Source organism: Anopheles arabiensis, chromosome 2 (assembly GCF_016920715.1).
Source record: "Anopheles arabiensis isolate DONGOLA chromosome 2, AaraD3, whole genome shotgun sequence".
Lineage (NCBI taxonomy): Eukaryota > Metazoa > Arthropoda > Insecta > Diptera > Culicidae > Anopheles > Anopheles arabiensis.
Genome location: NC_053517.1, coordinates 84,842,599 through 84,864,651, shown reverse-complemented (window position 1 = coordinate 84,864,651; position 22,053 = coordinate 84,842,599). Strand labels below are relative to the sequence as shown.

General features: G+C 44.8%; 1 protein-coding gene across 5 annotated transcripts in view; it reads right to left on the bottom strand.

Annotated features, from left to right (window-relative positions):
• Positions 1-22,053, bottom strand: part of LOC120897291 (sodium/potassium-transporting ATPase subunit beta-1-interacting protein) — a 56,714-nt gene that overhangs the window by 21,344 nt on the left and 13,317 nt on the right. For all 5 annotated transcript variants that reach the window (XR_005738517.1, XM_040302048.1, XM_040302050.1 and 2 more), the window contains exon 3: positions 1,503-1,640. Coding sequence is in view for 4 of the 5 variants with exons in the window: in XM_040302048.1 (XP_040157982.1) it covers positions 1,503-1,640 (138 nt within the window). In the remaining variant the exon portion in view is untranslated. The remainder of the gene's footprint in view (positions 1-1,502; positions 1,641-22,053) is intronic.

The window sequence follows — 22,053 nt, the reverse complement described above, 5'->3', positions numbered from 1 at the left end:
TTATGGGACGGGAGACACAGTGAGGAGAGAGGGGTTTGAGTGAGGAAAATTTAATCCCACAAGCCGACGCCAAAAGCCACACTGGTGACACATTTTCACGTGCTTTTCATCGGTTCCGGTGTCTGCGGCGCGGCGATGCACGGTGACGGAAACAAGGGAGAAAAGGGTTTTTCGACAAGACTGAAGCCGGCAGCTGACTCTGTCATGCTCGAAAGGGTAGTATCGTTGCGGTCATTGCCGTGTCGTCATTAGTACCAAGTGTGTTTCCTCCTCTTTTTTCGTTCTTTGTTCTTACAAGAACAAGGCTTACAACAAGCAGCATCGGGAAATTTGAGAAAAACTTGAGCAACAAAAAACCCCTTGCTCGTAATGAGTTTAACCCTGCAGGCTGGATTGATTGTTTAAGAGAAAATGTAAAAATTAGAAAGCATTTATTAGTTTTAACATTATTTCTAATTTAAATATTTAAAATATATTTTCTTTTACTATCAAAAAATTCTTCTTTGTTTATAAAAATGCCCTCAATAAATCGCCCCACCTACCCCCCCCCCCCCCCCCCCCATTCTACTTCCACAAGGGTTAAGAATGCTAAACTCGTCTGCAAAAGGCAAGAAGCGGGTGCAGCGTACCGTAACCGATGCCGCGGATTACAGGTTCTGCTGTGCTTCACTGTGACAGGCATTTCCCCCATTCCTTGCTTTCTTTACGACCCTTGAAATACACAATCACCTTTGGAATGGTTTACGATGGGAAGCAAAATATCCCACACCCGGAATTCCCTCCATTACGCAGGAGGGTCGTCGTCGTCGTGGTCGTCTCCACAAGTAACCAAATTACGTCCTCCCGCAGCAGCGGCGATGGATGCAATCGCGCGGGACGTTTTCCCCCGTGAAAAGGCACTGAAACCGAACTCATCATCAGCTCACAAATCGACTAGGGAGGGAGGGAGACAGCCCTATCAGAAAGGGCCGTTGAGTTGCTATAATTCATCGTGGAAAATTTATGTTACCCTTGTGGGGGCTGATACACATTCCGCTGGATAAAACCCAGAAAAGCTGCCGAAAGGGAATGAAGCACAGAAAGCCAGAGGGACGACGACGACGGGCAACCCCAATCCTTTATCGTAGCTAACATACAAATTAATCATACCATTTCCACACACACACGCTCGCGCGATAGGCTTGAAGCTATCTATTATTTTTTATCGATCGGCTAAACAGGTGCCGATTAGTTTTTTCGGTGTAGGCCTCTCTCTCCCCGAAGCACTTTCACACTTTCACACACACACACACACACCGAAGGCCTCTGTGTTCAATGTTTTAGTGGCATCCGTAGGGCCATAATCAACTCCATCTCCCAGGTTTCGTCTCCCCCCGAACTAAAAGACAACTATCAATTTTACGACCGAACGTGCAACAGGGAGAGCCCAAATCACGCCTCCCCTCCTGCACCTCCCCACAAGCCCTTGTCTGGTTACTGAAATTTTATTAAAACACACTTACCGCTACGAGGTACCGGGGCCGGTACTGATAGGCACCGAAGAAACCGAATATCACAAACAGGATCTGGAAGAAGTTCACCAGGATCGGTGCCCACATGTAGCCGAGAAAGTCGAACACCTGCCGCTCGATGACGAATAGCTGGGGAGGAGAAAAAAAAGGAGAAAAGAAGGAAGCAGGAAACGAGAAACATTAGACATTTTGGTAGGTAAATGTGGGTTCGACATCATATGTGCAAAGAGCCTGGTGGCTAATGAGGCGTTCGGCTGCCTGCTAATGAGGATGCTGCTGTGGCGTTCACGGTGAAGCAGCCCCGTACTGAACGATAGGACCAGCGCAACATCATACACACATCCTGTGTGAAAAGGTCGATCCATTTGCAGCGTAAAAGACACAATTAATACGAAGGAAGCATATTCTGCTCGTCTTTAAAGGTACTGCCCCGGTTTGCGCTGGGATAATTAGTTGCGAAAGCTTTTTCAATATCACCAGGCAATATTTCAATACAGACGGGACCTCATCTCACCACCACCATCAGGGAAGGCGGAGTGAACAGTGGAAAGGAGCGTTCTGCCGCCCATCTTCCTCGCTTCAAACAGAATGGAAGGAAGGAAGCGAAAGGAGCTAATAATTGAATTTTATCATTAGCATGACCATTAGCGTTAGCTTCGTCGACACTTTCGGTCGCGGCTCGGTCTTTCGTTCCGGTGGTTTAACGGGCGAGTAAAGATGGCTTGTTTTGAGGGACTGATGGGACTAGGCACTGACAATGCACTGGATTTTTTCTTATGCAAATAAGCACATCGTAAAAAAAGCGGGAAATAACGGCGAAACAAGGTTGTTTAACAATACGCACAGAGTTTTTATACTATCGCAAACTAATCAAACATTTTCATAAATTCCCAGTGCGTGAATTACAGCGGTTTCGTGTACATCAAAAAAACAGCCAACGTCATCAGATGATATTGTAATTTTGACACATCCTACCATACGTTTCTGTGGAAAAATGGATTGCCAGGACCAGTGTAAGAAAGAACCTGAATCATGATTAGGAGCCTAAGCCAAGTCTAAAAAATCGCAGATTTCGTGGGAGTGGTTCTAGTATGTTTCCCCATCCATTCTCCGCATCTGAGAATTTCGTTACTGTGATGATTGTGATAAATATGACTCGGAATTTGATATCAAGTGAATCTAACATGATTAAATAAGTCTAACATGGGGGCCCTTTACGATTCTAGTCAGGTTTTTTTATATGGAGTTTGACAGTTGGAGGCTGAAATCATGTGAACACTCCATATAAAACCACACACAAAACTAGCCTGCAATTTTCAGTCTAGATTATTTCAGCCACAAAGCTAGAATTAGATTCGTGTACCTACTCGAAAAAAGGTTAAAACAAGGTTGTGTTTACATTTACCCCAAGGTTTATTATAGAGATCAGGTTATGGAATCTAGAATCAAAGAGTATGTAGTCCAGGTGGTCTAATAGCATGTTTTTTTCTGATAGCTTGAAGAATACACAAAACACTCTTAAAACCTTCATGCAGAAGCAGAAGCGATAAAAACCAGCCTTCTAACTACATGCACCTTGGGATAGGCCCACCTGTATATTATACCCACTTTGATAGCTGCTCGAAAACTGCTGTACAATGCAAACAGCTGACACGCTGAAATTTCAGCCTACGAACTTAAAACGGAAAGGGGCCCATGATTCGTTTGAATATGAAGTAAGAATTCCACTAATATTTAATTGTAAACTTAACTTTTTGAATTGAAATTAAATCAGTTTATGTTTCCTTGATCGAGATGTAAAATGATAACTTTAAAAAGTTGAGATATACTTCAAAATAAACAGATTTTTGTAATTACTATCTGACATCACCACTTCTACTGGTTTTACTGCGGTAAACATTGCGTCGATTGCGATATCACGTGAAACACCCTGCACATCATCAGCGATTAACGATCAAAAGAAAAGGGCTCTTTTTACACATTCAAACTCCTCTCCCGTTCTTTTAAAGTCGGGAAAGAATGTTGTTAAATAATAATTAATTTCCCTTCGCCTTCATTTACATGCCGACCCAGGCGCAAGTGCAATGACCTTCCCCCGTAGGCAGTAGCTTAGTTATGCATGCGATGGTGATAATTGCAACAACAACAACCTCAGCTACAAAAAAGTTTACTCACGATCGACGGTTGCTGATAAGCGGGCTGTTGCATCCGTTCTCGGTAGATCATGATCGTTTGCGAAGGACGGGATGTATGTTGTTGCATCGTGTTACATGAGTTTAAGCACATTTAAAGTCGCATGTTATTTAAATTGAAAATAAAATGATTCTTGTTTTAAAAGCAGACCACACTTCTTTACAGCGCAGTATGAATATGCTTCCTGCTTACAGTAACAATCGCTCTCAAGCACATCATATCAACAAACACACCAACCACCAGCCGCTCGCTCCAGTGCATCAGTCGCGCTATCAGTTGAGTGATGGCTCTACTTGCCCTGCTTTGCTCTGTAATTGCTTTCTTCCGGGGCTTTGACGTTATGCTATTACGCACTTTACAAGCAAAAAAAAACTAAACCAACCCTGACGGGCCTAACAACAATTCCAATGAATATTGCTTTTCAATTCTACTACTGCTTGCGCATGCTTTTGATTTTTGATTACATTAAATTGTGAACGAAACGGAATGCCATTTCTTTGAATCATATTAACCAAACGGGTTTTTTCTTCTTCTTCTTCTTGCGCTAGAAAACAAAAGGATGAAATTTATCATCTGGAAAGCACTAGACGACAAACAAATTGTGTGCTCGCCCGCCCGCGCTGCTTTGATTGCGCAACGCAAATCGGACGCATTCCGCACAGGTTTATTACGAAACGCGAAGTACTAAACTGCGGAATGAGTTGATTTTAACTGTCCCTTTCCTTCACAGTTTCCGCCCAAGCACAAACTCCTTCATCGATTGGACCAGTCAATCCATCTCTCGGAATCGGAATCGGAATTTGGTAGTAAACGATATGCAAATAAAACCACCGAACCAGCGCTTTTATGCGTTTCGTTGCGCGTGATCGTTTCAAAACCTTCCAGCCAGTACACCGGAATGCTTCTCGCACCTCTCGCGCATAAAGAGAGCGCAAAGAAATGGGTCTTACAGAAACAATAAAGCAAACCACGCCCGTGGCCAAGGTGTCGATTGCGTGCTGTTTTCGTTCCCACAAAAGACCAAGCGGGAATCTTGGAAGTTGATGGTCGTCAAACGTCCAGCAAAAAGCCATAGCATCATAATTTGGAGAGTAAATAAAGAGCATACTGTGCGCGGACACAACAGCGTAGATGGAACGACCTAACGAAAGCTTCAATATTTGAACGAAAGCAAACCGGCGGGAATGACAATGCTGAACCAATTTTCCGTCAGAAATATCTCACCCAATATCGGGCGATCGGTTTTGTTTGATTTACAGTGTGTTTGGGGGTGGGGGTGTTGTTGGGTTGTTGTGTTAAAGAAAAATATTTAAATCACCGTTAGAGTTCAACACATACACACACAAACATCATGTTGCCACATTTTGTTTGTACAGTTCTGTTCCCTGGTGTGACTGCCTCTTCCCGGATGAAACATCATGTAAACTTTAATGAAACCTCTCTCCTAACCTAAATCAACACACTCAAACTCCACCACCGAAAACCCCTAGTATACAACAACAAGATTAGCAAATTAAATCGTACGCAATAATTAAGTTTTCTCCTTCCCTCCCACAAAAAAAGGTAGCAGACTCCCACCACCCAGTGCTTCTTGGGCAAAAATGCGAGAAAAGCATTGTATCCGAAAGCAGCTGCTGCATAAATTATTCCTTCACGAAGCACCAGCACACAGCCCCAGCCACGTTCAATCAGTGTGCAGCAGGCAGCACACACAACCACCAAACAACAACTCACCTTTTTGAATGATGAATAAAGAAGGAAAGTTATTTCGGCCCACGTGCGCCACCGAATGATGGACGCACGAACGGACGGTGACGTACATGGGGGGGAAAATAAGGCACACACATAATTCCATTTTCCGTTTCTTTATCATTAAAAATTATTGTTTGTTTGTGACGCACACGCGATGATAGTGGCACTTGGCTGTGTGGTAAAAATCTCACACATAAATCAGCCAATGCTAATGAAACTGAGCCTCGTTCTCGCACCATCTTTCACACCGACCAGTCGCACCCGTTGTCTGCAATCATCTAATTGTCCAATAATTAAACAGAAGTGCAGCAACTGCGCAACATCCTCTTCCTCATGGCTGTTTTTTTGTCTGTTTGTTGTGGAAGGCCCAGGCGGAAGAGCGAAACGATCATCAGTTAGTAATGGGAGCGAGAGGAGATCTCGCTGACCGATCGCATCGCTCAATTGATGGAGCAGCACCAGGCACCAGCAGCACCAGATGGCGGCCACGAAGTGTTCCAGATCGATCTGTGTTTCTGGGTCACGTTCGATCTAGTGCAATGGGTTAGAGAGAAGGCAACAGAGAAGCAACAATAATAAAAAAAGCAGCAGCAAGACCTAACCCAGCATTTAAAAAAGTTCCACCCAGGGGAGGCCGTATTGTCCGGTCGACACAACTTCGAAACATCCGACTTTGGATTAGACCGGAGGAACCGGGCGCATCGATCAAAGCCGGGAAGAAAGTGTATCACGCCTTCCATTGCTTTTAGTAGAGCAGAAAAGGTAAGCCCATTCCCACCGTGTGATGCAAAAAAAAAAACAAAATGTCGGGAGTCAAACATACTTAGGACTTCCCTTTCAAGTCTTCCAAAGATGGCGGGCAAATCGTGGCTTTAACGAGGCACTCCTCTCTGATGCCAATAAAACAAAACGGAAGTAAGATTCACACCCGGGCAAAGACGACCTTTTGTGTGGGTTGCCGGACCTGGTGGTGTGTCTGGGGGACGTCCAGATCCGACACATTAATAATCCCATCGCACAGCGCCTCAGGACAACAGCACGAAGCTGAAGCTCACTCAATTATTGATGTTCACTTAGACAGAGAACACAAAGGCAGCCCCAAAAAACAAAAGAACCGAGAGATATTGGGCATGGGAGTCGGTCTGCCATCAGACAGACAGTGTTGTCACATAAATAACGGAACCGGCAACCGAAGCATCAGCAGCAGCAATAAGGTCTTTTCTGACAGTCTTTGAAGGTTTGAAGATGAATTACGTGCGCTGGGGCTGACAATGGAATTGAGCAAGAATCATCATTCGCCTTCCTCCCATTACCAGGTAAGAAGGAACGAAAAGCGATTTATTTCGTCACATTTTTGTGATTTTTGTGTCATGATCTGTCCCTTGAATTAGGATTGGCAGTTAAGATCCCATGAATAATATCTAGTTTCGCATATTTTGTGCAGAAAAAAGTGAAAGTTACACTAAAGCACAGGAATAGGTGCGTGTGCTCCAGCAGTCCTGCGACACCGCGTACACCTTTGGAATGTGGCGCTGGAGCAGCAGTTGTGCAGCAATCTTTGCAATGTTTACACCAAGTAGGCACACCTGCATCAAATTACACGTAGCTGAAGCGTATCCACGCACACGCACAGGGGGTAGTGATTGCAATATTCGATCGTGTATGCAATTTCCCCCCTTCACGCCTTTTGCCAGCATCCTCAGTGTATGAATGGGGCTTGTTCTACTTTCACCTTTTACTTGCGAGCGGGTGGAGCAACACTGCCGCCTCCGTTCGGTAGCTAACATACATACATCGCTCGCACCGGAGAGCATCGGATAGCTATCACGTTGCAGGGTTTCGGATTTCACACAGCTACAGCTCATAAAACATGCACGATATGGCTGCGCTTTAAGCAAAACCATCAGCAACAGGACACACACACACGCACGAACAGGTCCAAGCGCTCGCGTACGCACAAAAACCGGTGTGGAAGGTTACCACCACCGCCGATAAGATCGGGGTGAAGTAGAGTAAAGCAGAAGCAAGAAGGCCAGCAAAGATGGGGACAAATCTTGAAAGATCTCGGCCCTCGGTTCCATTTCTTTTTGGTGTTGTCCCGTTTGTCTTCCGGCGACAGCGACCTTCGATGGAAGTGGTGAAGAAGTGATTTCCACAAAATTATATTCTCCCAATACCCGAAATCAAGATAGAGACAAACACAAACACACACAGAATCGATAGCCTTTGGGAGCTTTTGCTTCTTCGGAGCTGCCCCTGTCTGGGGAACGTATTAATTTCACCGTGTCGATAAAAGAGGCTGACACGGGAGCCCAAGCCACCGATTACACGAGTGAGCTATATTCGTTCAAATGACCGTTTTAATCTCCGCTCACCACCACCACCATCATGGATTATGCAGCACAGGAACCAAGGACCATAACGAGATGTATCAAATCTTCTAATGCCCATAAAATTAGCTTTTTGCTTCGTCCTCCCGTCCCAATCCCGTCCCCCCAAGGGGTGTGTGCGCGCTCCAGGAAGGATGATCAAAACAAGAGCAAAAGCGATTGTGCCCGGGAGGTGGAAAAAGAAATGTCAATATCTGGAAGTGGTGCTAGGAAAGAGAGACGGAGAGAGAGGAAAAATACAAGAGAAATACAGTGTGTGAGCATTTTTATGTTGTGTAGACGAGGGCACGTATAATAATTTTGATGTCCGTTTCCACATTCTACGACCTCATAAAAAGTAAATTAAATGTATCGTTAAGTTTTGCCCATCACACAAGCGCTTCGTGCAGTTCTTACATTTTCCGTTAGATGGCGCTTCAGAGGTTCACTAAAGAAATGAAAGATCTTTGATGGTCGTTAGCTAAGGCCGTTAGCATCAACTATTAAATCATTTCAACTTCAAACAGGAAGAACAATATCTTTTTGATAAAGTTCATGACAAGATTTACAAAGAAGTGTTCTTAAAGATACCCAAAACAAGTCAATCTACAACCAAATTACATCCAAATCCGCAGCCCTCATCATTATTCCCCTAATTTATTTTTAAATCTTTGAACCGCAGTCCGTGTTTCGGTACAGCAAAGTACAACTTTTTAAATACTTCCCCATCCCCCCAGTGCTACACAATTTGTTTACCAACCCCACTCGAAACTCCAAAACCCATCCCAATTCCAATGTTGCAATAAGCTTGCCTTCCCTCGTGCTACACGCAGATATATCACAGACATGCCCAAACGATCGCCTCTCGTCTGCCAAACTCCTCCCGTCGAACGTTAACGCTAGAGAAAAAGTTGATGTTTGCTTAATGAGCATTAGATTTCAATTACCAACAACCCTCCAAGCGGAGCGGAGAAGAGAGCTGGCCTGAGAGTTCTCGACCAGAGGAAAAAAAAACACACACACACACACACCCCACCACTAGGAAGCTGTCGAAACTGAAAGTGACCACCTGTTGGTGTAGTTGCGCGGGATCTAAAGCAAGCAACGGGCGCCGCGCACGTGCTCCTTCTTTTCCTCCTACCCAAAAACACTCCCCACTCTGCACAAGAAACTTATCCACGGAAGTTTAAAAATAGATGACACACTTAAGGGATACTAGCGACATCTTCGTCGTCGTCGTTGGCGGTTACATTTATGGGGTTACGGTTGAGCTCCATCAAAAATTGGACCACCTCCCCGGGGGGTCGTCGCCCCCGCTAATGAGCGTATCTCATGAGGGGGGGGAAGGATCAGGAACAGCATTTAAGTATCTTCTGAAGGAGCGTTGTTTTTCTCTTTAATGGCCACGCTATACATAAAGCCGAATAAAATCGTGCGGGGCACGACAGAGATCTTCTACATTCCCCAGCAAAGTTTGGACCTAAACCTTTATTGCAATCATATATGACACAACAACGCCACGGTTTGCTTCATATGGTGGTCGACTTTAATTTGTCCCGCAGCACAACCCACTGCTTTATTTCACGTTTCTATTTCGGTTTGCTACATACAATTGTTAAATGTTCCTAGAATGCAACATAAAGCGGTTTCGAGCCACACAGCAGAGTGAAGTGAGCCGCTCTTTTGAAGGAACATCGAATGGAGGAGTAGGCAGCAGCACCAGCAGCAAACAGAAGCAATCTCCGGAGGTGAAGTACAATAAAATGCTTCAAATTCCCATAGAAACCACGGGTCCACCCACAAAAATAAACAAAATCTCAACGCACCGCGTTGTCGTTTCGGTATTGGGGGGAGGGGGTGGAAGGGTACAAAAGCATAGAAAGGGAGGCAAGCAATGAAAGCGGCCGATGTTTTGGCAGACAAAGCAGAAGTCTACCGTGTGCTGCGGGGCATATCAAAGTCAATCGGGCTTCGCGTTTCTGACAGCTCTCTTCTGTGCTGCTCGGCGGTTTGGCGTTGCATTTTCCCCGTTACCACAGTGTTTTCCCGCGCCCACAATGAAGGTATATGAAGGGGGGAAGCCAAATTTGCAGATGTAGAACTGCGCGGGAAGGAACAATACCATTTGGTGTGTTTTTCTTCAGGCCGGTGGGGTAAAAACATAGCATAAGCATTGCGCGAAATTGGCACGCGCGCTTCCCTGTCATGGTTAACCCATATTAAATTGGGTCGAAACTTGAGCGACAAAAACCATTCCAAATGAGGGATTGTTGATAATTGCGATGGCAATAAAATAACACACAGACGGTGAAAACCGGTAACCGGCCATTTTAGCCCGCAAAACTTTAGGCTCGCAGAGAAAGTTCGAAATTTAAGTGTGTTTTATTAGGCGCTGAATTTAAAGAAAATGTTTTAACATAAACAGCAATTCAATTTTGCTTAACAAGCCAGGGCTCTTATAGCTTCATTTCTCGAGCCGCACACCGTCATCCAGGGAGGAAAAAACGACGATGATGATAATGATGGCAGATGATTTCATTTCGCGCACTAAATTAACTCCACTCGAACAGGGAGCCGTCTATCTCTAAACGCCGGCGCAACAAAAACAAGCTAAAATTACGATAGACAAAAAACAAAGTTCCAACCATGTCGGGCGAACGGTTGATGCCTCGTTTAAAGTTGTTTCTTGCGGAAGGTGAATTTACTTTCACTTTGGCCGAACGGTTGCTACCTTATTTTTGCACCCCTCTCCCCCCCCCCTTGTGCCAGTGCTGTGCCAAGCAAAACACTGTGGTATGGAAAAATTCAGGTCAATCAGCGCTCTTCCTAGGGTTGGCCGCTGTTCATTTCCCTTCTAAAATGGCAAACGTTCGTGTGACCTTTGGCGAGCATATCGAAGGCACACAAGAAGCATAAAATGCAGCAGGAGAAAGTGAAAATAAACAATAAACACAACACGCGCAAGAGCAAGCAAAAGCAGCACAACGAACGATTTTATCTCAAAACTTCTGTACATTGCTCTGCTCGTGTTGTTCAATTCATCCCAAACATAGCAAAGCATTAAAAAAACACACACAAAATCTGCTCCTAAACGATGATATTTCGATACTCAACATTCCGTTTCCGACCGTTTTATGATGTGTGAAATTTAAAACACATCGGGGGTATTTTAAAAATATCCTCCTGCTTCTGGAATGGCTTTTTCGTGCGTTGCATTCAACGAAAAGACGCGCTCCGACCAGGTTATAATGCACAACACACAACATAAATAGCACCAGCACGTCTCTCAACACGAACCAGCCAGTCGGTAGGCACACGCTCCTAAACATAAAGTGTCACTATCAATCAACTAACAAAGAACGCGAAGAAATGTTGTCAGCAGCACATTCTTGTAGCGTTAGGGCACATTTTAGTGTGCATCCTCTATTTATCATTCGCCGAAATGATGAGACGTTTGAGAAGATTTACTCTATGTCCCAACGCCACACACGTGTATGAATAGGTAAAGCGTTTCGCTCTCTGTGTGTATGTGTCTTTCATCGCTTATGTTTCGTAATCGTCACCTGAGAAGATTTGTGTAAATCTGCCAAATAAATGACTCCCTTTTGAGGTCGCAGTTGAAGTTGTGTGGCCAAACATTCAATTATTGCCCATATTCCTGCCATGGCGCACCAAAGCGCACCGACTCAAACCAAGATGGAGATCGAGCTGTTGGTTGTGCATTTGTTGCTTGCTCCTGAACAAATAATTGCCCAAAACCGTGCAAAAGTGGATGTGTATGAGCAACACAGCATACAGTTTCTCTTCTCCGCTCGTAACGTTTGCAATTACCGTTTATGTATGCAGAGGTGGAGTTATTAAAAACAACAACCCAAACAACCCCTTCGAATTCGGCCACTCTCGCACAAGGTGCTTCTACGTTTGTGTGAGTGTGTAAGTGGTGTTGTTGTGTTGTTGTTTGATTTGAGCGAAAATAAAAGCGAAATTAAAACTTTCCCTCTTTGGGTGCTTTCCACATGGTGGTAGTAGGTGCAGCATAAATTGAAGCTAGAGAAGCACAGCAGTCATTGTCCCATTAGGCACATCATTTTTAGGGATGAGTTTTGGTAAACAGTGCAGGTAATTTTGCATTTTTTAATTATTTTCTCTTCTCCTCTTTGAGCGAGAGGGCAGTCACCGTATTAAACGTTACAACCTCAGGTTACCTCAATCAACTTCAAATAAATGGCTAAAGCTTTAATGAGAATCCACGGTGATCTCTTTTCCCTTTGTGCGTCCAATTATTTCAGAAAGCTGTTAGAAAAAGAAAAAAACAATCTGTTAAATATGTCCCGAAAACTCCCTAAACCTCAAATCCTTTTTTTCACTTCACTGTTTTGTCATGTTTCTTTGATTAAAATGTATGTTTTTTTTTGCAACTGCTTTGCTTACTTCCGAGATGGGTAGTACACCGGCTGCCATCTAATACACAATCTCTCTGCTCCCTCTTTCGAGCCGCCCCACGAAAAATCGATGCACGGCAAAGCTGTCACTCAAGCGCGAAGGCTCAAAAGGATTGACTGGAAGCCCGTTGATCCATCAGATCAACTCTCCCTCCCGCTATACATACCAGGCAGGATGTAAATCCTGCCGCAAGCCTGTGCCGGAGTTTTTAGCTTTTTTTAGAGCAATGGCGACGAACGACGATGGTTTTTGCTCAATTTTCTTCTCTGCCAAAATAATAACAAACAATTCGTAGGCAGCGTGAGTGTGGACAGAAAAAAAACACAACAAACGAACAAGGGGTAAAGGACGTTGTATCAAACGTCCACACACACACGCACAGAGCACACAAAACTGAGGGGAAACAAATAAAGGAAAGAAAAGCCGCGAAGGAAGCAACAAGACAGGTGTTTTGTGCCTATGTTCTGCTTCTAGAGGACGCACTTTGATGGGCAAGGTTTGGGAGGAGGCGCTCGCAGGCTGGGAAGGAACGAGTCAAAGTCAAAAACAGGTTTTTGGGTCTTCCGTCACGGATGCACCATAGCCGCTGTTTATGTATTCCTTTGTATGTGTGTTGAAGGATTCTAACGTGCCCTTTTATTCTGAAAACACACACCCACACATACGTACACACACGCGCGCAGACACAGCTACAGAATGAAGTGTATGTTATTGCTCGCTTTCTACCCCACCCCACCCTCGGTTTGTGTTCCCATTTGCCCCAACAGGTAGGTGAAATGACGATTTGCCTCCACACAACCACTGCTGCACAATCACTTTCAAGAAGGCTTCAAGAAGGGCAGCAAAGAGCAGGGCAAAGGTTTGAAGCCTGGCACAAAATTATCCTTTTCATCTCGAAAGGGGTCAAACATGGAACAGTGATGAGTGCTCTGGTGTGGTTAGTGGGGGAATAGATGAGTATTTTAATTTAATTTTATTTTAGATTTAAGTTGTTTTAGTAAATATTTGGATTTAACTTTAAGCACATTTCAAACTACTGTATAATAAGCAATAAGCATCAATAATAATCAATAATGTAAATGCATATAATTTTTCCCTATGCACTTAAACTATTGTCCTGCACTGTATATTCCATCTCCAGAAGAGCAACCCTTCACCTGCAGATTGTAAATGAGTGTAGCGAGCGTGGAATGAAAAACACATCCAAAAGACGGTGGGAAGCTTTCATCCACTGGTGTTCCTTGCTTTACCTGATCCCGTGCACAGTGGAAATCTACACCGTAGCACACACACACATAAACACACACGGCATGAAATTAGACCGATACTAGGATGAAAAGCCTAAATGGAGACAGTTGTAAATTAATAATCCAGCAGCAACTGCTGCGAGCGAGAATGAGTTGCGGTTTGTTAATTTCGCCATCGAGCTTTGCCACAGCTTTCAAACCAACTCGCCCATGTTCCATGTCGCTCCGGTTATGAGTTGAAAATACAAAACGATTGGATGATACACTTCGTACTTGTGATTAAAAATTCCATCCAAAAATTAAACCATCGCTTTATGGCACCTGGAACGCACCCAGACTTCAAACAAAATGGATTGTACAACAAATGGAAGCATAGATTGCGGCGCACACTACTCTCGCACACACGCTACCAAAGTTACACGGATTGCGGAACAGGAAAAACAAAAAAAAAAACACGCCAAACCAAACACGTTCACACGCGCTCATTTTTCCGGGTAATTCGATACGCTCTGAACCGCGAAAGGATGGGGGGTCAAGCGGCAGATAGCAGCAATCTTGCACCACTTAAAAAAGCACACCCGATTCGTCATTGGTAATTGAATTAGGAAAACGGTAAGGGCATAAAAAAACCTCATACAACTCTAGGTCAAACCAGGGAACAGCAGCAGCAGCCCTGGGCCGCTTTGATGAAACATGCTGTGGCGGCCCAACAGGTAGCGCAACATTTGGGTTGTGCGATCAGAAATGTTGAAAGTTGTCGAGGAACAACAAGAAACGGGAATAAAGTAGTCCTGAGGCAGAGCTAGCCATTATTAGAAGGCTCGAAACAAGGCTCGATCGGAAATCGGAATGTGAAGCCATACGAAATAAAATGGGGATTTTTTTGTTTTGGTCTCTTTCTTAAAAATTCCTTTTGCGCCTCAGGGTACCTTATTAAAGCTAGCAAAAGTGGTGCTTTAAAACTCGATTAGAAAATATTTGCCCCAAAAAAAAAACTCATTTCATGCCTATTTTCTTCCCCAAGAACATTCCCTTTCACTTGTTGTTGCTTTGCGAATCGCACGAACCACACACCATCTAATTGATAAAGTTTCTGCGCTCTCATGCGGGACCGACAGAGCGAAAATCGAGACAAACATAAAACACAAATACAAAACGCACAAAGTAGTACTACCATTTTGCACAACAGGAGACAACACAACAACAAAAAGAAGCACGACCGGTAGGCGAATCATCAATTAAAGTGTGCCTTATTTAAAATCCCCCCGAATAACGCTCAATTAGCGTGATGACTTCACTGCGGGCGGGCGGCTTGTTGTGGGGTTGCTGGGAGGTTGTCACTGGCAGACGACACACGGAGGGTTTGTGCGCCCAACCGCCCATTCCCACCGATGGTAAGGCACAGTAAAAATGACACAGTTTAAGTTAAATAAATAACAAAACAGAATGAATAAATAAATATGTAAGGGCAGCTTTCTCGCCTCGCCCCTTGGGGAATGGAGATTTTGATGCAACCGTACAGATCTCGCTGGTATGTATATTTCGCTTCCACACACACACACACAGCATCCATGCAAATGCGTATTTTGGGGTAAAAATGGCTCACAACCCCCCAATACAACCCATGCGGCGGATGGACACACATGGGACGAACATCATAATAATAATAAAATAAAAAGTCCACAACCGAAGTGCGCTAAATTGAATGAACTCCAAGCTTCCAGCCTGTGTCTGTCAACCGTCCGGGCCCGACCAATTGCCGTGTCTGGCGCAGCATTAATAAATAAAAAAGTGACACTATTGGGAGCGAAAAAATGACGCCACTTAAGCGCCCATCACTGTCCTTCCCTTTCTCACACACGCTGCGTTTGTGTTTGTGGCTCGCACGCGTTCAAATAAATCTTTCAATCTTGGTGGTTGGGGAGCTCTTTTTCTCTGTTTCGTATCACACACACACATTTGGGAATGCAGCTCAACACATTAAATGGAAACGCATCCACTGACTCTGATCGCCCTCGCCCATGTGGGATAGCATGGGTGGCTGTGCGCAGTGTTGAACATTGAACGCACGATGCGGGTACAATTGATGAACAGATCTATGCTACGCGATGGGAGCATAAGAAATGTAGAGCAAAACTACCATTTGCCACCACCCAATCGTATGCAACCCTGATCATGCTTAACACACATATCAATAGTTCAATTAATAAATAACACATTAAACATCCATGCCCCGCATCTGCATTATCAAGGGCTCTATGGAAAGCATGATTTTATAATAATGATTAATTGTCTTTTTTGATTAACCCATCACACACAGCTGCGCTCTTGCAGTGCGTGAGAAAAGGATTTCTATGAAAGTGGGTGAAAATTAAGATATCATAAGCAACTAGGCATACAACAGAAGCAGCATGATTTAGGGAGTAGAAAATGCATCGAATTAGGGTTGTTTTGTTTCGTAATGGGATAACGATCCGAATTGAAATACCCAAAGTAGTACAGTTTAATTCTGATAGATGGCGCTACTAAGATACACTAAGAAGTGTAATAAGCCTATATTAATACCTGTTCTGTCTACGTTGTTTGTGGTTATGATCAGAAGAAGAAAGAATACGAAAAATATTACTGTTTAGGTTCATTTTAATGACGCGTTACGCGTAATTTGCTTATAAATACTTATTCTTTTGTCGTATCAAATCAAAACACCTTTACACAAATGTTCAATCAATAATTACCCGCACAAAGGTTCATCGTTCTTGTCCAATGTGCATTTAAAACAATTAAAACCACACTATCCGACTCGTTTAATAACATATATCCTCCCATTTCAACAAACCGCGCGAGAAACAATGCACCAAGACAATCCATTTGAGCGACAACACACACATCAATGCAAGATGTGCGATAAAGAGCGACGTCTTCTACCGTTTTCATCGCCAATCAGCAGCAACCGCTTACGGCCGCTGAGGCAAAGAACAAGATGAATGATATGTCCTTTTAGCTCAGGACAGGACCCCTCCTCGCGTACCTAAACGACCCGTTTCCCAGCCCTGTGCCGTTGCGTTTAAGTCGTCTTTCCAGTTTGTCCCCTTCACCTCGCAGGTCACTGATCGAGGGCGGGAGAGCAAGCTATTAGCTATTAAAAAAGCACGCGACTGCCGATCAATGCACTGACCACGGCGATGACGACTACGGCCGACCGACGGCGACTCAAACCAGATTAGTCTGTCCGCATACACACACTGTACCGCTGACGGGAGGAACAAATCGATTAAAACATCAATCAACGCAACGAAGACGAAGCACGACTGACCAAGAAGTCGTCCTCGAGAAATGTCGCCCTTTTGCAACGGTCGATTCCGAGCGCACCGAGGTCGACATTTTTGGAGTGCTTTTGCCGCAACAACCCCCAACGTCCGTGCTGGTTTGTTGCTTCTCCTCCCCCCTTTCGGGTGATTATCACCTCCAGCGAGAAGTCGTGCCCTATCGTTGGTTTAGGTGTCGTCGACGTCGTTGTCTACCATCGCCAGTTGGACACTTCACTGCTGGACGTGCACTCCGCAACAAAGCTTGTTCGACCGGTCAGCTATCATCATTAGCAGCGTTTTTATGTTTTCGCACGCATAATGCAGGGGCAACAAACACCACCCCGGCCGACTTGTACCCGGCCCGCTTGGAGCAGATGAAAAAGCGAAATCCGCATTCGTGCCACCGCATAAAAGATATGTTAAATCATAAGCCCACGAAATCCTACAACATCCTTTAAACATTTCAAGCACACCACTCGAAGGATTTTGAGAGATCAATAAAAGGGCAGACGTTCGTTCGACCTTTGCTAGGAATGAAAATATGATGTTTGAAAAAATCACGTTCGTGCTACTCCGTTCATTGGGTGGGTGTGTGCGTACTGCTTTACTGCTATACGATAAGTCACCAAAATCCTTCGTTATCCTCCAAACAGACCTCAAACTAACCCCAACTAGCGGCAGTACAAAGATCATTGGTCCCTTTTGGACTTTATTCGTATGTCTGTGCCCACTAGCACCGTTGAAATTCTAAAGGTGTATACTATACTCGCCCCCTAAGTGTATCGGTCAGCCTAAACACGAAGACCTCTCGAATTTCTTCACTCAACTTCCACTCCATGCGACCCTACTTTCTTACGCACATTCTTCGCCCGTCTGAGTGCTCACTGTTTGCGTTTGCTGCTAATCCGACCCTGGAAAGCCCACAATGCGACCGAAAATACGGTCGACTAATTCCACTCAGCACGACAATTTCCCACTTGAGAGATAGAGATAGGAAAAGCCGCATGCACGTTGGTGTGTCTGTGTGTGGGAAAAACGACACCACGTGTGTGTGGAAATATTGTGTGATACACCGTACCACCTTGTGCCGTTCGTCCACCCCTTAGGGTGCTTTTACAGTACGCAAAAAATAAAGATCTCATTCCCAACGGAAAGCCTGTCCACTGGTTTCAAGAAGTGAATGATGGTACTAATTGTTGTTGTTCTATACTCGTCACGATGTGTTATCGCGATTTATCATGCTGACCCCGAGGGACTATCTCATCCAGTTGGTCCAGTGGTTTGATGATGGGAAATCACAACATGAGGGAACGCAATGAGGGATTTATAAGGGTTTTTTTTATTGTGTATCCTTGAAGCATTGCAATGTACGTAGGACAACCAACAGTGTGGTTTTTATGTCACATGGCAAAGCAAATCCAACAGGAAAAGATTAATGCTCTTGCTTAGGGTGGAAATTCACTCTCAAATAGAAGAACGCGACAGAATTTGCTCCAATAACACGAGCATTACTTCTCCATTTAGGGCTTATGTGTGGTTTAAAGCATAATAACCTTCCCATAACTCACATCCCCCAAGTACTTGAAAGCGCAACTCTCTTTCACTCATCATCCTTTTTTAATGCATTGTTTGTCCATCATGCAACAAACTACTGGTCGGTTGGAGTAGGTAACTAATTTCATGTAATTTACATTTTAATGGGCACAAACACACACAACGGTGTAGTGAATCGTGTACATTTCAACTGCTGACAGTCCGGTAAACATCGAACCAGACTGGCAATACTCAGAACGTACCAAAGGCAATCGTTAGAATGGCTTCTTTTTTTTTCTTCTCCATTCTCCAGACCTCTGATGCAGGCCCCATTTCTACAGACTGTAGAATTCCATTCACTTTACTGGACCCGAATGAGTCAGCAGCAAGTAAAACCATTTGTGCGCTCCAAACAACACAGAAAAGCCGTTTTCTTGCGGGCAGAATGTATTTTTTGGATACTATTTAACCCACACACACTATCGAAGCGTGGTTAACCTTTCCCAGCAGCTAAAAAGATAGAACCGGCCTTTTTTTTTTGGTGTACGACCCATTATTTTAACCTAAACATCTCTTTTTAAAATGCTGCCAAAGAGAGCTGCAAAACATTCTCCACAGCAAACACGGTGCGCTTCGGGCCCAACCGAAGACAGACAGCGACCGAGGCATTTTAGCAGACAATGGCATTTTTGCCCACAACTTGGGCACTCTCTCTCCCTCTCTCTTCTACTCGATTGGGTGTGAAAATTCTTTCCTACTCCCCCCCTTTGCGGTGTCCTGTTACTGATCACGATAAGATGAGATCTTTAGCCCATGCCAGTTTCGCACAACATTTAACGCTCGAGGTACAGGAGCGACATGGCGAAACTGGCGGAGGGAACGGAGGGTGGTAAAATCCATCCAGCAGCCACCAACGGCAAACAGGAGAGAAATAGTTGGGCTCGCTAAACAGTGCCCCGGAGCCTCGGTTAAAGTGGTCCGCTGGGTCCGCGCGCTCGGTGTGCCGAAGGATGGGGCGGCTGCGTGCCGATGGACGGGACGAGCATTTCCGGTCCGATCGGGCGATGAAGCTGCCCCCGGTACAACAAAAAACCGGTTCTTTCTGCAACGGGTAACGATGGTGGTTGTGGATCTATGTGGAGCGCAGATGGGTGGCAAACATTGCTGTAGGGGTAGTAGAAGAAGGGTTGTGCATGCAGCAGAGACAAGCATGTTACCCCCAGCGTTGGATCAATGGCTGCTAGTGGGCAAATGGGAATAGTGTGGTATTGTAGCGCAATACCGGCACATGTGCAGAGTGTTTACAATGTAGGTAGTAGAGTAGTGCGTCGTTACACACTCTCGAGAACAGTATGGAGCTGTTAAAATGTATTCCAGAGCATGTTTCTATAAAACAGGCACTTGTAAAACTATGAGTAATGTTAAATGGATTTGAGAGCATATTGAGAATATTGAGAATTAAACATATTCCGATAGGTCCACAAATCGAAAATAAAATAAAAGTAGAAATAAAGTCATTTAATTACACCCAAGCCCATGAGCAGTTTAACGATGCTCGCACCAATTACGGTTTCGATCGATCAGCACACCAGCAACTCTTCGCGGTCGGAATTGACTCTCCAACGGAATCGCCAATGATTAACGACGATTGGCAAAATTACCGATCACTTCTTCTAGCTTTAAACCCTCCCTTAACACTTCTTCCCCATACACCAAACAAGACATGTAAATTGTACGCTTTCGTTGGAGGCAAATCGCTTGCTGTACTTTTCTCGTTTGTAACATATTTTCCTTTGCAAGAAAAATATACAATGCTCAACAAAAAGCGAGCTGAATTCCCAACTGACCGACCGCACACGGGATGGTTCGGGGATGCACAAAGCGGGGTCAAAATTCATCACCTTCACTCGAAGCTCACGATCACGGTGAAGCTTCAAATGCTCCAATGCTCCACAAGCCTCCCCGAGGTCTTATTTCGCGCCTTATGTCGCACAAAACCGAGCCCCGAGCCTCAAGCCAGATGCGCATGCGATCGACAATGCGACCTCCCTCGGCGGGGCACAGCAGTACATGCTGGCCACATGGAGTCGAGAAATGCGATCGAACTGTGTGCCCTTCGCTGCTGACTGGCCCCTTTCTGCCCCATTGCGGTGGTGAGCAGGAGGTGCTCTTTTGACTCATGGTCCTCCTCTTTGCTTCTTTGCTTTTTCATTTCATGCCGGACCGATTTTAGCCGCTATTTTATGCTTGCCTCTGTACGCCCATTACCTGTGTACGGTGTGTGGTGTTACCGGAGCCATTTACCTTTTCCCCTTCTTTCCTTGTTCTTATCCTACCCCCCTTTGGCAGGAACGGCCTTTCGGTGTGCATGATGATCTTCATGCCATTCGGATCCATTTTGCTTCGTCAGAAAGAAGTTCGAAGGGAAAAAAGGGAGGACGGCATGCATGGTTGGAAGAAGTAAGCGTTTTTCCTTCTCCTTTTTGTTTTCCCCCGTGGCAAACACCGAGGCCGTGTTGCTGCTAGCGAGCAATGGCACACATTATCCGTGTGCCGGACAACACACATAGAAATCGTGAGCATAAGAGTTGAGAGGGCGCACGCTGGTGGTACATCATTTTCTTACCGTACCAAATTGATTTAATAGCAAAACTTACACAACGATTGTTTTAGTCCGTGAAATTAACGCAAGACGCGAAGATACATAACGATTCAACATACGTTGAGCCGTTCTGTTTTGATGTGGAAAAACAATTGTTTCATTTGATAAGAGAAAATAATTGTTAAGTAAAGGAAAACACAGGAGCATTAACTAAGTATTACATTCATAAATTCATAATGCTTCTGCACTCATGTAGTTTTGCTTTCGAAAGCGTTCATTAAAAGTCCTTTTAAATGATAGGTAAAGTTGACAAATAAGCCGTCTCGTAGTACAGTCGTGAACTCGTACGACTTAACAACATGCCCGTCATTGGTTCAATCCCCAAATAGACCGCGCCGCCATACGTAGGACTGACTATCCTGCTATGGGGGGGAATCAATTAGTCACTGAAAGCCAAGCCCACAAGTGGGCACTGGCAGGCCTTACCCGACATCGGTTGTTGAGCCAAAGAAGAAGAAGAAGAAGAAAGTTGACAAAACTTTTGAGTCGACTCCGATCCGACTCCGAAAATTTAGGAACTCATCCCGGAAGGTAGGTCTGACCAGCATTATCTGCAGTCGTTCGGAATCGTCTTGAGTCGTCCGGAGTCATATGGAGTCATTTGGAGTCTTCTGGAGTCGTCCAGAGTCTTCTGGAGTCGTCCGGAATCATCTGGAGTTGTCCGGAGTCACCTGGAGTCGTCCAGAGTTATCTGGAGTCATCTGGAGTCATTTGGAGTCATCTGGAGTCATTTGGAGTCATCTGGAGTAGTCCGGAGTCATCTGGAGTCTTCTGGAGTCGTCTGGAGTCGTCTGGAGTCGTCTGGAGTTGGAGCCATCCGAAGTAATCTGGAGTTGTCTGGAGTAGTCTGGATTCGTCTGGAGTCGTCTGGAGTTGTCTCAAGTAGTCCGAAGTCGTCTGGAGTCGTCTTGAGTCGTCCGGAGTAATATGGAGTCATTTGGAGTCTTCTGGAGTCGTCCGGAGTCTTCTGGAGTCGTCCGGAATCATCTGGAGTCGTCCGGAGTCACCTGGAGTCGTCCAGAGTTAGCTGGAGTC